This window comes from Neovison vison, chromosome X (genome assembly GCF_020171115.1).
Source record: "Neovison vison isolate M4711 chromosome X, ASM_NN_V1, whole genome shotgun sequence".
Classification (NCBI taxonomy): domain Eukaryota; kingdom Metazoa; phylum Chordata; class Mammalia; order Carnivora; family Mustelidae; genus Neogale; species Neogale vison.
Window position 1 is genome coordinate 38,958,021 of NC_058105.1, and position 17,859 is coordinate 38,975,879.

At 33.0% G+C, this 17,859-nt stretch overlaps 1 protein-coding gene across 5 annotated transcripts in view; it reads right to left on the minus strand.

The window, feature by feature from the left end:
- COL4A5 (collagen type IV alpha 5 chain) overlaps positions 1–17,859 on the minus strand; it is a 221,396-nt gene that overhangs the window by 48,665 nt on the left and 154,872 nt on the right. For all 5 annotated transcript variants that reach the window (XM_044236046.1, XM_044236048.1, XM_044236047.1 and 2 more), the window contains exons 28-30: positions 17,117–17,214; positions 15,580–15,730; positions 4,008–4,121 (exon numbers count right to left, since the gene is read on the minus strand). In XM_044236046.1, coding sequence (XP_044091981.1) covers positions 4,008–4,121; positions 15,580–15,730; positions 17,117–17,214 — 363 coding nt within the window. The remainder of the gene's footprint in view (positions 1–4,007; positions 4,122–15,579; positions 15,731–17,116; positions 17,215–17,859) is intronic.

Genomic DNA, 17,859 nt, shown 5'->3' on the forward strand with positions numbered 1-17,859 from the left:
GAGAACAAAAAGGTCTACAAATAGAAATTATTAGATACTGATTCACAACTACCGTGTATTAGTAATAATGAGTAAAGAACTTATTTTAGCCATTCATTTAGATGTTCATTTAGCAATATTCTATAAATGAAATATATATGTATATATATGTACATATATACATATACATATATTAGGCATTCATTTTAGGCATTCATTTAGATGTACATATATATGTACATATATACATATATATTTCATTTATAGAATATAAATGTACATATATACACATATATGTATGTATATGTGTACATATATACATATGTATAAAAGATATATGAATTCATATATGAATACATGTGTACATATATATACATATATAAAATATACATATACATATATTTAAAAGAGACACAATAAAATATTGACATTCACAAAAAGTAATGCTTTTTTTTTTTAAAGATTATTTATTTATTTATTTGACAGAGAGAGAGAGACCACAAGTAGGCAGAGAGGCAGGCAGAGAGAGAGAGAGGAGGAAGCAGGCTCCCTGCCGAGCAGAGAGCCCGATGTGGGACTCGATCCCAGGACCCTGAGATCATGACCTGAGCCGAAGGCAGCGGCTTAACCCACTGAGCCACCCAGGCGCCCCAATGCTTTTTGATAAAGATCAGCTTTACACTCTTGTCCCTGATCCTTACATTGCTTTGAATAATCCTTTTGGAACTTAAGCTCCTAGAGATAAGTTAGAATTTAAAGCTAAATTTGATTTTATACTATAACAGCTTTGATACAGAAAACTCAATAATTATTAGCAGATGAGTATGATTAAACAAACTGCATTACTAGCAAAGATTTTTTTCATTGTTATTTGTAGTAGTAACAGCTATTATGCTGTACTTCTCACAGCATAGATCTTTTCCATGAATACTGTCAGAAGTAGACATCCTGTTAAGATCAAGAATGAAGAATCTCCACACTGTTCTCCAAAGAGGCTGCAGAGAGTCAACATAAATTCAAAATCTCTGCTGAATCTCCTTATGTAATAACAGGAATTATATGGCTATATACAGAGAGAGTAAGTACATTAGGGGTGTATAGATGCTCTACATTCATTGGCAGTCAAATGGGACCAGTTCGTAAAAAAGGGGGAAATTCCAAAAACACATCTGTGAGAATTTTACTTGCGTGTGCGGGTGCGCGCACGCGCACGCACACTCCCCTACCCCCACCCCCCACCCCAAGGGCTTGATAGCTGAAAAAAGTTAGAAAACGTCATAGATGAAATGGGTTAGGAAACTTCCTCTATGAAATGACATGACTAATTCCTTGTTTCTTTGTTTCACATTAGTGGGATGAGGTTGAACGGATTGCACTTCTTCCTGAGACTGGGCAAACATTACAATACATTTGGCTCAGGTTAAGGTATGATCTGTGGACATGGAATTGAGTATATTTAACTGACCTCTTAGAGATTCACTAAAGCAGCAATCTTCTAGCTAATAGCCAGATCAAATAGCAAGAATCAACAATTTCCATTTCTGCCTGGTTTAGTAGAGCATGGAATGAAAAGCATTCTGCTTCTTATCCTTTGGCATTTTTTTCTTTTATTTCCCTGCTGTCATATGAGGACTTGATATTCAACAGTTCCTTAATTTATAAACATGCATTAAACTGTGTATCCTGCCTTGGAAAAGAGAATGACAAATAGTAAAGCTTGATTAAATTACAGCAGAAAACTGGAGCAAAAAAAGCTTGAAAAGCATAATGCAAACATTTTATACTGGAGAGATGACAATATAGAATACTTTGCATTAAGTTTTCTATTGCAAAATGAAACACAACAAGTATATTGAACAAGCGTATTAAAAAAAAAATTGGTAGTTAGAATTTTAGCCATGCAGTGCAAGTCAGGTGTATCAAGGTATTAGTAACAGTCTTGCTGATCACCCTTTCATTGAGATGTATGAACAGAAATCACAATGTTTTTGAAATAGGCTAAGATAATATTCTGCTTTGGTGATATAAATAAATTTATAAACAAAGTGAGTATATATGGCTAGTATTAAATATAAAATGTGATCTATTCTGTAGTAAAAAAATTGTGATTTGATAACATATCCATCTATATTAATAAACATGCATTCAATACATTTTCATGCCAATTCCATGCCTTATTAGTTAAGATAGTGAATTTTATGGCAAAATATATATTTACAGAAGAAACAAGATTAAATTCAACACCATTACTTTCCCACGTCCATCCTATCTAGACTTTATAAATTTATATACCTATATATCCATCAGATAAAAAGACAGAGAATGTTAGATGAATGAACTATTTAGAGTATTAGCTAAATTTGAAAAAGCATAAAGTACAAATAAATGTATCCTTATTTTGTTCAGATTGGTGTTAATAGTAGTTTCTTTTCATTCCTTCTTAGCTGTGATTTAAGAATTCAAAATGCTTCCAAAACCTCATGCAATTTTGGGAAATAAAAGAAGTGACAAAACATAACAGGAATGATAAATTCATTTTAGCCATCTTTGTGGATCAGCAGGCCAGGACTATAATGACCAAACCTAAAAATTGTTTTTTCTCAAGATCCCTTTGCTATGCCAGTTGAACAGAATGGTTTTTTCATGAGTGTTGATGCAGCTACTTTTTAACAACCTGGTTCAAAGCAACACATAAGTTTTCTCATTTTTAAATCAGTAGTGACATGTTAGGGGCCTTAAAGAAAAAAAGAACAATGAGCCACAACACAAAATTTTAAAGAACAACATAAGCAAAAATTACATTTACTTTCCAGGCTTTTTATATTGTTAACTATGTTTCCAGATTTTTAGCATAATAACTAATAAAATATTTATTGCTATTTAAGGTCAGAAAATATATTTCTACTGTTTCAAAATCAATGTATGTACATCTGAACTGTGTGTTTAAGTCATGTGACATATTCCGGTAAATTAAGGAATGATTAAATTTTCCATATTTGTTTTAACTTTATGAATTATTACATTGCTTTGCAATAACACACTGGCCCAAGAGTGGCCCTTAGTGAGCATTACCAGATGGCTCAGAATCCACAAAACTCAATGAAGTTCCCAGACAAATGTAGAAAAATCATATGATTCTCTATTAGGTCACAAGCTGACTAAACTTGTTTTGCATATCTTTTGCTTGTTTGTTTGCTTGTTTTTGTTTTGTATCTGTATCAAAAAGTTTAGAGTGTTTATGAATTACAAAGTGACTGCTGACTTAAGGGTGAAAGAGGAGAAAATTCAACTTACTTGTTTTAGTAAAAAAAAAATGAGAATGCCTAAAATATACTTTTGACATAATGTTTTTTTTTTAATTGACATAATGTTTTTAAGTCTAGTTCTCATGTGCCAATAAATGTTAAGAGATTTCAGAATGATGTCTATTAATTCTGTGCAGCTACTCAGGTCTGAAATAATCAGCACTGGAAATTCTTAGCTTTGTGATTCCAAGACTGTGACTAGCTCAATGATTGTATGCTGAGGCAACATACTGCAATTGTGAAATTGCATTATTTGTTAATAGATCAATTTTAAATGAACAGGGAGAGAAACTATCTGAGATTAAGTTAGTTCTTTTTTTATTAAATTAGCTCTTTTTTTTTTCTTTTTTTTTAATTTATTTTTTATTTTCAGCATAACAGTATTCATTATTTTTTCAGCACACCCAGTGCTCCATGCAAGCCGTGCCCTCTATAATACCCACCACCTGGTACCCCAACCTCCCACCCCCCCCGCCACTTCAAACCCCTCAGATTGTTTTTCAGAGTCCATAGTCTCTCATGGTTCACCTCCCCTTCCAATTTCCCCCAACTCCCTTCTCCATGATCTGTATTTTTTCAGTTTTCAAAATTATACAAGGAGACATACTACCTCTCAAATCTGTTTTCTGGAAAACTGCTATATAGGTTGTAGTGTACTAATGAACTAGCCAACTTTTATATAATGAATGCTGCAAAAGTTCACTTTATTCACTCCAATCTTACCAGGTTGGCCTACTGGTCCAGGAATCCCTGGTGGCCCTGGTGGTCCCTGAACACCTATTCCTGGAAGCCCAGGAGGTCCCATTGGCCCAGGTTGTCCATTTGGCCCAACATCACCTTTAAGAAATAAATATAGTTTAGATATTAAAAAACAAAGCTGAGTCAGTAGTCATTAGAAACCACAATACTTACGTGAAAAGACACATAAAATTAAGCAAAGATGTTGAAAATCTATCTAATCACTGAGCAAGAGAAGTTATGCATAAGTACCCAGAACAGATTCAAGAAATGCATTAAAAGTTATAGAAAGTTACAGACTTTCTATAAAGTCTATGCTGAGCACTCAACTTCAGTACTTAAATCAACTTCACAAAATAGTATATAAGATTACAAACCACACATTTCATATACTTGCAAATCATCTTGGACAGTATCTCTCAGTTTAAAATATATTTTTAAAAAAGTAGATAACCTTTAATATCTTCCTATTTACTAACTTGGGCCCATGTCCTATAAACATGCTAAAGCCTCTCCTACCATCAGTAAAATGACTTTTTGATCATAAAAACTTCAATGTCCCTCTATCTTGTATCTCTTATTTAAAAAAAATGTTTACGTATAAAAAATGTTTTTCTAATGTACTTTGATGAGTTTTGACAAATGCATATAGTCATATAATCACCACCAAATCGAGATATGTAAGATATATATATAGTTCAATCAAACCAAAAGGCTTCTTGCCCCTGGTTGTAGTTAGCCCCTTTCCAGACCCTAATTCCTTGCCAACTGCTTGATCTGTTTTATCCTACAGTTTTTCCTTTTCCAGAATGGCATATAAATACAATTATACAGTATATAGCCTTTTGAGTATGTGTCCTTTCCCCTAACATAATGCATTCAGATTAATCCAAGCTGCTGTAACACAGATCGGTAGTTTGTTACTTTTTATTGATGAATAGTATTCCATTATACAAACATGTCATAATTTGTTCATCTATTCACCAGCTGAAGGACAAACAGGACTATTTCCAATTCTTGGTGATTATGAACAAAGCTGCTATGAACATCGATCTACAGGTTTTTGTGTGAAGTTTCATATTTTTCTTGGATAAGTAAATAGGGTCATGTGGTAAGGGTATGTTTCTAAGAAATTACCAAACTGTTTCTCTTTTGTTTTAAAGACTTTATTTAAATTCCAGTTGGTTAACATACAGTGTAATATCAGTTTCAGGTAAGAATACAGCGATTCAACACTTCCATACATTTGGTTGAGCACTCCTTAAACCTAATCCCCTATTTCACCCATCCCTTCACCTGCCCTCCAGTAACCAGCAGTTTGTTCTCTACAGCTAAGAGTTTGTTTTTTGATTTGCCTCTCTTTTTAATCCCCACTATGTTCCTTCGTTTTATTTCTTAAATTCCACATAGGAGTGAAATCATATGGTAGTTGTCTTTCCCTGACAGACATATTTTGCTTAGCATAATACTCTCTAACTCCATCTATGCCATTGCAAATAGCAAGATTTCATTCTTTTTGATCATCGAGTAATATTCCATCATATATATACCCCCCTTCTTTATCTATTCATCAGTCAAGGGACACGGGCTGTTTCCATAATTTGGCTATTGCAGATAATGCTTCTATATACATCAGGGTGCATGTATCACTTGGAATTAGTTATTTTTGTATTCTTTGGGTAAATACCTAGTATTGCAATTGCTGGATCATAGGGTAGTTCTATTACTTACCTTTTGGGGGACCTCCATACTGTTTTCCACAGTGGCTACACCAGTTTGCATTCCCATCAATACCTCTGTTGTTCCCTTTCTCCACATCCTTACCAATACCTGTTGTTTCCTATATTATTGATTTTTTTGCCATTCCAACAGGTATAAAGGTGATATAGGTCATTGTAGTTTTGATCTGTACTTCCCTGATGATGAATGATGTTGAGGGCTTTTTCATGTGCTTGCTGGCCATGTATATGTCTTCTTTGGAAAAATGTGTCTATTTGTGTCTTCAGCCCAATTCTTAATTGGGTCATTTATTTTTTGGGTGTTGAGTTGTGTAAGTTCTTTATATATTTTGGATACTAACCTTTTATCAAATGCCATTTGCAAACATTTTCTCCCAAACTGTTTTTCAAAGTGGCTCTACCATTTGAATACTAACGAGTAATATGTGAGAGTTCTAGTTACTTTGCATCTTTGGCAGCACTTGGTATTGCTAATTTTCCTTCTTTTTTGAAGCCTATTCTGACAGGATAAGACATGCTATCTCATAGTTTTGACTTATATTTCCTGGATGACTGATTATATTGAGAATCTTTATATGTACTTACTAGCTATTCAGGTATCTTCCCTGGTAAAGTATCTGTTCAGATCTTTTCCCCGTATTTCCAAATTTAAATCTGGTTGTTTCCTTCTTATCGACTTTTGAGAATTCTTTTTTTTTTTTGAAGATTTTATTTATTTATTTGAGAGAGAGAGAGTGAGAGATTGGGAGAGGGAAAGAGAGAGGGAGAAGCAGGCTCTCCACTAAGCAGGGAACCTGATGCAGGGCTTTATCCCAGGACCCCGAGATCATGACCTGAGCCCAAGGCAGACACTTAAATAACTAAGCCACCCAGGTGCCCCAAATTTTGAGAAGTCTTTACGTATTCTGACTATAAGTCCTTTCTGCCAGATAAATAATATGGAAGTAAGTTTCATGTTAATGAAGTCCAATTTATCAATTTTTAAATGTATTTTTGCTTTGGGGTTTTATATAACAACTCTGCCCAACCTACTATCACAAAGATTCTTCCATGCTTTCATCGAAAACAAGGGATAATTAAAGTACTACCCACAGGCTAAATGTGGACTACGGGCATGTTTTTGAGCTGCCTCTGAGCCAGGAATGGTTTCTATATCATTAAAGGTTATTAAGAAGAGAAAAAAAAAAAGATTATATGACAGAAACCATAGGTGACCCATAAAAACAAAAATATTTACTATTGGGGCCTTTATAGAACATGTTTGCTGGCCTCTGTTCCAAAACCTTGTTTGCTTTATCATTTTAGGTTATACATATAGGTCTATGATCCATTCTAAGTTAATTTCTGTACAAGGTGTAAAGCTTGGTGTGAAGCTTGGTGTGGGGCTTGTCTTCTGTTTTATTTTACACACGGATGATCAACTAACTGGTTTAGTACCATTTGTTGAAAAGACTTATTCTTCTGTTGAAATTGCCTTTGCAACTTGGTCAAAAGTCAAATTGTATAGGTTTATTCTTGGGCTCCCTATTATGTTCCATTGATCTATATGTATCTGTCACTCCATATATACCACACTATTTTTATCACTGTGGCTTTACATTACATTTGGAAATTAAGTACTATGAATCCTCCAACTCTGTACACTTTCTCAGATTATCTTTGCTATTCTAGGTCCTTTCCCTTTCTAAATCAACTTTTGAATAAGAAAATACTGCATAGTTTTGCTAGGGAACATGTTCAATCTATGAATAAACCTGGAGAAAACAGTTATCTTAACAACTTATGATCACAAAATATCTTCCCATTTGTTTGGATGTTTGATTTCTGCCATAAGGGTTTTATAGTTTTCCACATACAGATCCTGCACATATTTTGTTAGAACTATACCTAAGTACTTCAGGTTATTTGATGCTATTTCAAATAATACTGTTTCTGTCTAATTTTCATTTCTAGTTTTCACTGCTAACATATAGAAATACAATTTATTCTTGTATTTTTGCCTTGTATCCTATGACCCTACTAAATTCAATTCTTTGTTCTAGTTGTTCTTTTGCAGGTTTTCGATTTTCTATGTAGAAAATCAAGTCACCTATGCAGACAGTTTTATTTCTTCCTCTCCAATCTGTATGCCTTTCATTTCTTTTTTTCGGGGGGAGGTATTTTCTGATTAGCTTTTTTTTTTATTTGAACATAGTTGACACACAATGTTGTATTATTTTCAGGTATACAACACAGTGATTCAATTTCTCTATATGTTATGCTATGTTCACCACAAGTGCAGATACCATCTGTCACCATCAGTATTATTTCTACTTCTTGCTCTACAGCATTTCATTGTTTAATATGACTTACAGTATGATAATGAAAAGCAATGGTAAGAAAAGAAATCTTTGTACTGTTTCATATATTCAGGGAACAGCAGTCAGTCTTTCAACATTAAATATAATGGATCAAGTTTTTTGTAAATGTTATCATGCTAGGGAAGTCCCTTTTATTCCTAATTTTGTGAGAGCACTTTTTCAGAATAAACGTTGAATTCTCACAAATAATTCTCACCATCTATTAAGATGTTAATAGTTTTTTTTTCTTCAGACTGTTGAGAAAGCAAATTACACTGATTTTCAAATCAGCCTTGTAGTCTGAGGATAACCCTTGCTTGGTGTAGCATATAACCTTTTTCCTATATTATTGGATTTGATTTGCTAATATTTTCTTGAGACTTTATTTATATATGTCCCTGAGAGTTATTGGTCTATAACTTTCTTTTGTTATAATGTCATTGCCTATTTTTTGTTTTGGCCTCATACAATTGTTGGGAAACAATCTATTCACTTCTGCTTTCAGAGAGAAATTGTGTGGGAATCTTGTTATGGCTTCTTTAAATGTTTGTTTGAATTTACCAATGATGCCATCTGGCTCTGTAGGTTTTTTTTTTTTTTTTTTTTTTTTTTTTTTGGTAGGATTTTAACTACATACTAAATTTCTTTTTTTTAAAGATTTTATTTATTTATTTGACAGGGAGATCACAAGTAGGCAGAGAGGCAGGCAGAGAGAGAGGGGGAAGCAGGCTCCCTGCTGAGCAGGGAGCCGGATGTGGGGCTTGATCCCAGGACCCTGAGATCATGACCTGAGCCAAAGGCAGAGGCTTAACCCACTGAGCCACCCAGGTGCCCCTACATACTAAATTTCTTTAATAAATATTGGACTATCTATTTCTTCTTCCATGAGCTTCAGTAGTTTCTATCTTTTTAGAAACTCATCCATTTCATCTAAGCTGTCAAATTTACAGGCATACAGCTGTTTGCATACTCCCCTGTTATTCTTTTAACGTCTGTAGGATTTGTAATGATGGCCCCCCTTTCATTACTAATAACAGTAACATAGGCCTCTTCCCTTTTCTTGGCTGGCCTGGCTAGAGGTATAGCCATTTCACCAATCTTTTCAAAGAACTTCATTTGGTCTCATAAAATTTTTCCATTGTTTTTCAGTTTTCAATTTCACTGATATCTGTTCTTATTGTTATTTTCCTCTATCTTCTGATTGTCTTTTACTTTTACTTTCCTTGTCTAATTTCTTAAGGTGAAAAGTTAGATAATTGATTTTAATTGTTCTTTTTTTCTAATAAAAGCTTTTCATATATGGATTTTCTTCTAATCACTTCTTTATCTGCATTCTCCATACTTGATATGTTTTATTTTCATTTTTATTAAATTCAAAATACTTTCTAGTTTTCCTGGTGGTTTCCCTTTTGATTCATGGGTTATTTAAAGTATTTTGGTTATTTTCTGAATATGTCGGGATTTTCCCAGATAGTTTTCAATTACCAATTTCTTGTTAAATCCAGTATGACAAAAGAATCTACTGTAGGATTTTAATATTTTTAATTTGCCAAAGTTTGTTTTAGGGCCTAGATTATGGTCTATCATGATGAATGTTCCATGTGTACTTTAAAAGAATGTGTTTTCTGCTCTTATTTGGTGGAATGTTCTATATCAATATTGAGGAGTTATGTTAAAAAGAAACTCCTAACACCGCCTTGCTAGAACACTGTACATCCTATCCTTATTTATCCTATCCTTGTATCCTTCTACATGAAGCCAATGCAAAGTATGGCCCATGGTCATTGAATGAACATGACAAATCTAGCTGAACTGAAGACTACCTGATGTTGAGCATTACAGTATCTCAAATTCTATTTGGAATTTTTGTATTCTCTTTATTAAAGAAACCTGTCAAAACTGTATAATCTTAAGGTGCTAGAAAAATCTCTTTCTCTGTCTTCCACATTTTCTTGTAATTTTTTTTAATTTTGACATTTAAAAAAAGATTTCATTTATTTATTTGACAGAGAGAGAGAAAACACAAGGCGGAGTGAGCAACAGAGGGAGAAGGAGAAGCAGGCTCTCCACTGAGAAGGGAGCCCAATGAGGGGCTGGATCCCAGAACCCTGAGATCATGACCTGAGCTGAAGGAAGTTGCTTAACGAACTAAGCCACCCAGCACCCTAAAATTTTACTTTTCATATTTATTATTTTAATTCCTTTTTAAAAAATACCATGCACCACAATGCTGTAATTACAAAGATACTGAAATATATTTTAGTGTATGTTTGGTAAATGTTAAGTTTCAGAATCAGTTATGTCAAGTGCTTCTAAAAAACTACTTGAATTCTCATTGAAAATGCATTATATTTAGGCCAAGTTTGGAAAGAGCTGACATCATTCAGCCTTCCCATGTACACATATGATTCATCAACCAATTAATTTTACCTTTTTTCAAGTTGTTAATAATCAAGTTTTAATTTTTTCCACAAATACATTAGCACAATTTTATTAATTTCTAGATAACATATAGATTTTTTGCAAATTATATTTTTTTATTTCTTTCAATATTTCCATTTCTGCTCCATTCTATGTGTCACAATACTTTTGCATGTTATTCCTGATTCCTGGAACATCCTTCTACAAAGGTACAGCTCAAATGTCAACTCCTATATGAAATCTCCCAAGGTACCTTAGATGAGGCCCTTAACAAAAGTGTGAGTGAGGCAAACTGAATGTTTCTGGTCACCTTTTTGTTTTGTTTTGTTTAATGTGATTCTAACATTGAGTCTTAAGCACATCTTCATCCTTATATCATTTTTTCCTGATGGGTATTGGCCTAATTAATTTATTATTGGTCACTATTTTGCTTTGAAAGTGCTCTATCAATCTCTCCTATTAGGAAAGATTACTAGGTTCTAATGCCCAGCCACTGGTATAAGTGTGTCTGGTAGGTGAACTTTTATTGCGAGCTGTTTACTGAGTTCTGACTGTGGTATAGTGACCCAAAAATGTTAGTGATACATTTTTATAAGAGTTCCAGGTGAAATAACCACTATCATAGAGAACAGACTCTATGCCTCTGGGTTCCTAGTGACTCAAACAGTACCTGGTACAGAATAAGAACATAATGTTTGAGGAATGAAGGAATTACATGACAGGATATCCCAAGTTCTTTTTCTTTTACCACCTTAGAACTGTACTGGGGCTTTAATATTTGAGAATGAAACTTACTAGGATATGGGGATCCTAGACTTCCTTTCAAAGATTAGGAAAATAAATGCATATTAAGACACTGATACTTAAAATAGGCTTCAGTGACACCTGGTAGCTCAGTTGGTTGGGTGTCTGCCTTTGGCTCAGGTTGTGATCCCCAGGGTCTGGGATCAAGTCCCTCATCGGACTCCTTGTTCAGCAGGGAGCCTGCTTCTCCTTCAGCCTGTGGCTCCCCCTGCTTGTATTGTACTCTCTCTGTCTCTCTTTCACTCCCTCTCTCTCGCAAATAAATAAAATATTTTACAAAATAAAATAGGCTTCAACCCATTTCTTCCTAACCCATTGCAAGAACATTTTATTTTATTTTTTCAAAGATTTTATTTATTTATTTGACAGAAAGATAGGTCACAAGTAGGCAGAGAAGCAGGCAGAGAGACAGAGTGGGAAGCCGGCTCCCTGCTGAGCAGAGAGCCCAATGCGGGGCTTGATCCCAGGACCCTGAGCTCATGACCTGAGCTGGAGGCAGAGGCTTAACCCACTGAGCACCCAGGCACCCCTCAAGGACATTTTAATAAAGTATCCTGAGTGAGCAATTTCCATATGGAGACTGTCTGCCACATAGCTTATGATGTGGAATGTCTCTATATGCAATTTCGGGGGTCACATGTCTAAGCTGGGGTAGATCTTTGGTAGAAAACGCAATGTGTAACTTTTGAGTGTTACAGTTTACAGTGGGCCAGAACTGTGTACTTGAAGACAGGTAAGTATTTTTAAAAGAGCTTATCTAAGAAGAATTTGTATTGGGCTAGTTTGGGGCTTTTACTGGCAGACTCCAGGCTGGCTAAATTGGGCTATGTTGTCATATTGCTTTAATGGGAATCAATCTTACATGCTTTAGTAGTACAGAGCTTTTCAGATTCCTCTCTGGGGGTCAAAATATTGACCGGGAGAGTCCCATTCCTTACAAAGAAGTAAGAAAAAAAACAATTGCCAAACCAGCTAAGCTAATTCTATTCCTGTTTATAATTAGAGGAATCAGAATTAAGGAGGTAGAAGAAACCAATGGAGAAATGAGCAAAGGATATGAGCAGTTCACAAGAAAAATATGTCCCTTAAGCATAGAAAAAGTTCAATTTTGTTCATAATAATGGAAATACAAATCTAAACTACCCTGAGAATAAAGGGATATAGGATATATATATATATATATATATCCTAAGAATTCAAAAATTCTTTGAATATCCTATATCCTATATATATATATCATAGGATATAGGATATTCAAAGAATTTTTTTAAAAAGGAACAAACTTAGAGGACTTACATTACCTGACATCAAGTCTTATTATAAAGCTACAGTAATAGAAACAGTTGGTACTACCTTAAGGACAGTAAAATAGAGAAGTAGAATTGACAGCACAAAACAGACCTATACATATATAGCCATCTGATCTTTGACACAGATGCCAAAGTAATTCAATGGGGGAGGGAACTATTTTGAACAAATAATGTTTATTAAAATTATTTGTGATGGATGATAGCTTTAAACATAAATGCTAAAATTATAAAATTTATGAAATAAAACAGAGTATCTTTAGAATTTTGGGAAAGGTTTTTTATACATAACACTGAAAATAATAATTATATAAAGAATAGATAAATGAAACATCAAAAACTAAAACTTTTATTCATTAAAATACACTGATAAAAAATGAAAAGGCAAACAAGATAGGGATAAAATACTCATAAACATGTATTTCACAAAATACCAGTATGCAGAATATATAAAGATCACTTTCAACTTAACAATTAAAACAGAAACAAACCCATATTTTAAAATGGGAAAAATATTCAAATGTGAAATAATCCACCAGTACATGTAAAAGAGCTCAACATCATTAGTCATCAGGGAAATTAAAACTAAGACCAAAACATGTTAACAACACACCTACCAAAACTCAAAAATGAAAAGACTGATTAACACCAAGTGTTGGAGGGAATGTGGAACAATTGAAACTTTCATACCATACTGGTGTGAGTTTAAAATGGTACAACCATTTTGGAAAAAGGTCTAGTAGCTTCTCATATAATTAGCATATACCTACTTTTTGACCCGACAATTCTACTCTTAAGTATTTCACCAAGCAGAATGAAAACACATGTCCACAAAAAGATTTGTAAAAGAATGTTCTTAACAGCTTCACTCATAATAGCCAAAAACTCAACATCGTTCAGGTGTCCATCAACAGAGAGTGGATAAACAAACATTGCTATATCTATACAATGAAATAATAATAAAAAAATAAAAACTCTTAATAAACACATTAATGGACCTCAAAAACAATATCCTGGATGAAAGAAGTCTTACAAAGAATGTACCCACTGTGTGATTCCATGCGGAGTTTTAGAACAGGTGGAATGAATTTACAAGGAAAAATCGTAACTGTCCAGTTGCCACTGTGGATGTTGCTATAGGGACTGAGAAAAGGGGCAAAAGGGAAATTTCTGGGATTATATCTCGATAGGGGTTTAGTTATACCAGTGCATGCATTTGTCAAAATCAAGCAAATGTCTCTGTAAGATAGTGCATCTTGCTTAATGTGAATTTTATGTCAAAAGGAAAAAAAAGCAGAGAATTATAGTTATATGCTAATATTATAATATATATTATAATATAATATAATATAAACTAATATGCTAATAGTTATAATATGCTAATGTATTTAGCATATTATATATTTTATATTATATAATTATATATTTTATATTATATAATTATATATTATATATATATTTTATATTATATATAAATATATATTTTTATATATTTAGCATATTAAATATATATTAAATATATATTTAATTATAATATGATAATATAATATATATATAATATGTAATATATAATATATATGAAATATATAATTATATAATATATAAAAATATATATTATAATATACATTATATTATAATATAATTTAATATAATATAAACTAATATGCTAATAGTTATAATATGCTAATGTATTTAGGGAGAAGTGTACTGCTGTTACAATTTACTGTGAAATGTATCAAAAATAAGTCAATTTTTTACAGAAAGGTATGAACTCATATGTGACAAATCATGTGTAGTAAAATGTTGATAATAATAGAATATCAATAATGGGTATAGCGTAGTCACTGAAAATTCTTTCTACTTTGCTGTTTATATGAAATGTAAAAAAAAATGTTGACAGAGGTAAAATGTTAATTGTGGGATCTTGATGGTAGATATAGAAGTGTTCACTGCACAGTTTTTAATTTTCTGTGCATATGAAAATTTTCACAATAAAATGTTTAAAAAACTATACTGATACCTACTTCTATCAGATTGGCAAAAATTAAAGAGTTCGTCAACATACACACTTAGCAAGGCTATAGAGAAACAAGTACACTGATTCAGTGCTGGTAGGAGTGTATGGTGCAAACAGAGGAATCTGACAGTATCTAGAGATGCATTTAGCCTTTAATTCAGAAAAAATCTATTTTCATTATTCTACTATTATACCTGTACACATATGAAATAACATGCATGCAAGACAATTCAGTGTGACACCATTTCTAATAAGAAAAGATTGTCAAAAACCCAACATAGCAACTAGCAACTAGTAGAATAAGCTATGGTAAACCCAAGCAATTTAGTACTAGGTAGCTATTTTTTAAAAATCAAGATTTTGAAGTACTGACATAAGGTGATCTCTAGGATATAAAATTAAGTAAAATAATTAATGTGTAAAGAGTCAAAAGGTAGTATTGTATCTTTTCAGAAAGTTAGGAAATACAAATATATATTCTTATTGGCTTATATTTGTATGAAGGAATACTAGAAAGATAAATAACTCAAAAATTGGCTACATATGGGATGGGGAAAACAGAAGATGGAAGGGGGTAAAAGGAAGACTTCTCAGTGCTACTATTATATATATATAGTTCAATATATATTCATATATATTATATATATATATATTTATATATATATTATATATATAGTTCAATATATATTCAATCATATATATATATGATTCAATCATATATATATATGATTGAATAATCTATTCAATGAAATAAATGAAATAAAATATAAAAAATATCAGTGGAAGATAAAAAAAAGTGACAGAGTGGGAGCATAGGCTTTCAGTTAATTGGACCTATCACCCATAAACTTTCTCAACAGTTTCAATTTTTATAAAAGTTATATTCAATTTTTATAAAAGCAAATTGAGAAGTATCAATAATTTCTATACCTTTTGGTCCAGGGAGCCCATCCAAGCCAGCGCGTCCTGGAAGACCTGGAGGTCCTGGGAAACCACGATCCCCTTTGGGACCAAGTGTTCCTTTGAAACCTGGGAGTCCTGGGGGTCCAGGTGGCCCAGGCAGCCCAAGTCCTGGTTCTCCCTTAAGCATACACATGAGAAAACACAACAAAACCTCCCATGATTTTCTTGGTGTTTATTGTTTATCATGGAGAATTTAAAGCAGAAATTACAAGGTGATTCCTTTTTTCCCCTATGGGGGAAGGAATAGGATAACTAAATGAAAAAATAATTGGCATACTGGAGAGAACATCTGGAAGGATGAGAAACAAATTAAAGGATTTGGTTTCAGCACAAGAAAGAGATAACTGAGAGAATATGAGATTAAAGAACCCAAGTGAGGAAATATGATTACAGACTGAGTATTAGATAATTATTTTAAATTTGATTAAATGTGATAATGACAATTTTTTTCTTGTATGAAATGTCCATTTACTTAGAGATTAACACTGAAGTATTTATAGGTGAAATAATATGATTTTGAGACCCGAGTTAAGATACTTTGGCAAAGAAAAAAGGAATAGCTGAAGTAAATATGATGAAATCTTGGTCATTTGGAATCTGAGTAATGGATATATGAAACTTCGTTATATTATTCTTTTTACTTTTGTGTTCATTTGAAAGGTTCATAATAAAATAAGAACAATTAGACAATACAGAAGTGGTTTCTCATGAGAGCTGGGGTCATGGTCAATTGTTCTTCCCATGGAAGAAATAGCAATGATGAAAACACAAAAAAGTTTAAATTAATTAAATACAGAGAAAATACAGAAACAGGATAATTATACACAACAGTTTGCTGAAGGTTATTAAGGAAAATTTAAGATTAGCTAAGATATAATAAAAAGAATGGAAAATAACTCAAACATAGTATTTACTACTATTATTATTGTTATTATTATTATTATTATTATATTACTGTTATTACTAAGCTAATAATAGTGGCTTGCATTATATATGTAGGATGGAATTGGGACTGGAAAACAGTATGGAAAGTTCTTGACATGCTATCTACCAATCATCACACAGGCACGGACAGAGGTTAAATGGTATGCTGATACTACAGAGAAGTACGGAGGAGCTGATGATTGTATTTTCTCATCTAATCTCATCTCATCAGATAAACTTTGCCTCTAAAACAGTTCCAGAAACTTTGTTTGCTTCAAATATGACCTCTCAACAATGAAAGACTGTTTGGGGTTATACATGGGGCTTGAACTCATGATCTGAGATCAAGACCTGAGCTGAGATCAAGAGTTGGACGCTTAACCAACTGAGCCACCCAGGCGCCCCAGGTTAAATATTTTTAAGTGAAAATATAATCAGCGAACTTTATTTATAGAGTGAAGACTTGAGATAATAATGTCTACAATAAATTGGAAAAAAAATAATGTCTACATCAAAGCAGAGAGCTAAGGGAATAGGAGAAATAGGAAAAGGGGAAAGAAAAAAGTAAAAGATCTCAGACCTTAGGTCCTGGAAAACCTGGTGGCCCAGGAGGACCTTCTAGACCAATTCTTCCAGGTGTCCCAGGTGCTCCTGGAGGTCCTGGTATTCCAGGGAAACCTGTGCAATGATTAGTCATTTTTAATCTCCAAAGAGAAGACACATTAAGAAAGATACCCAAACTCCCAAACCCACATTTTTACCCTGTCCAACCATGCTTAGTGACTACAGTGAGATGTGAAAAGTACACTGATATTCTAGCTGACTACTCAGAATCAACCCTTACAAATACCTGATATTCCCTCTCAATCATGTACGGTCCTGTCACTTTCATGTAGAGTTAATGTGTGTGGAAGATATACTCTTCTAAAGGAAAATGAGAGCTACTACTAATGAGATAGAACTAAACATTAGGAATGACTCCCACACAAACATGCAGAAAATTTCTATTCTGCTTATATCTGGATATAGTATGATAAAAGGTCTACCATATAGTTCTGGAAGTGAGCTAAAAACAACTATAAGTATTATTCATACACATGAATAAAACATACACATAAAGTCAAATTTTACTCTTTTGAAGTCATTTAGTATGAGTAAGGCCATTTTAACTACTGTTCTCAGACCAATGTGCATGCTTGCCATTCATGAAAATAAATTCTGTGAGAAAAAAAGCAGAGCTGAAGCAACAGCCCTATAAATCAAGAGAATGTGATTTAGGATAAAACATTACTTGGATACATATGTGTAATAAATATGTTTTCT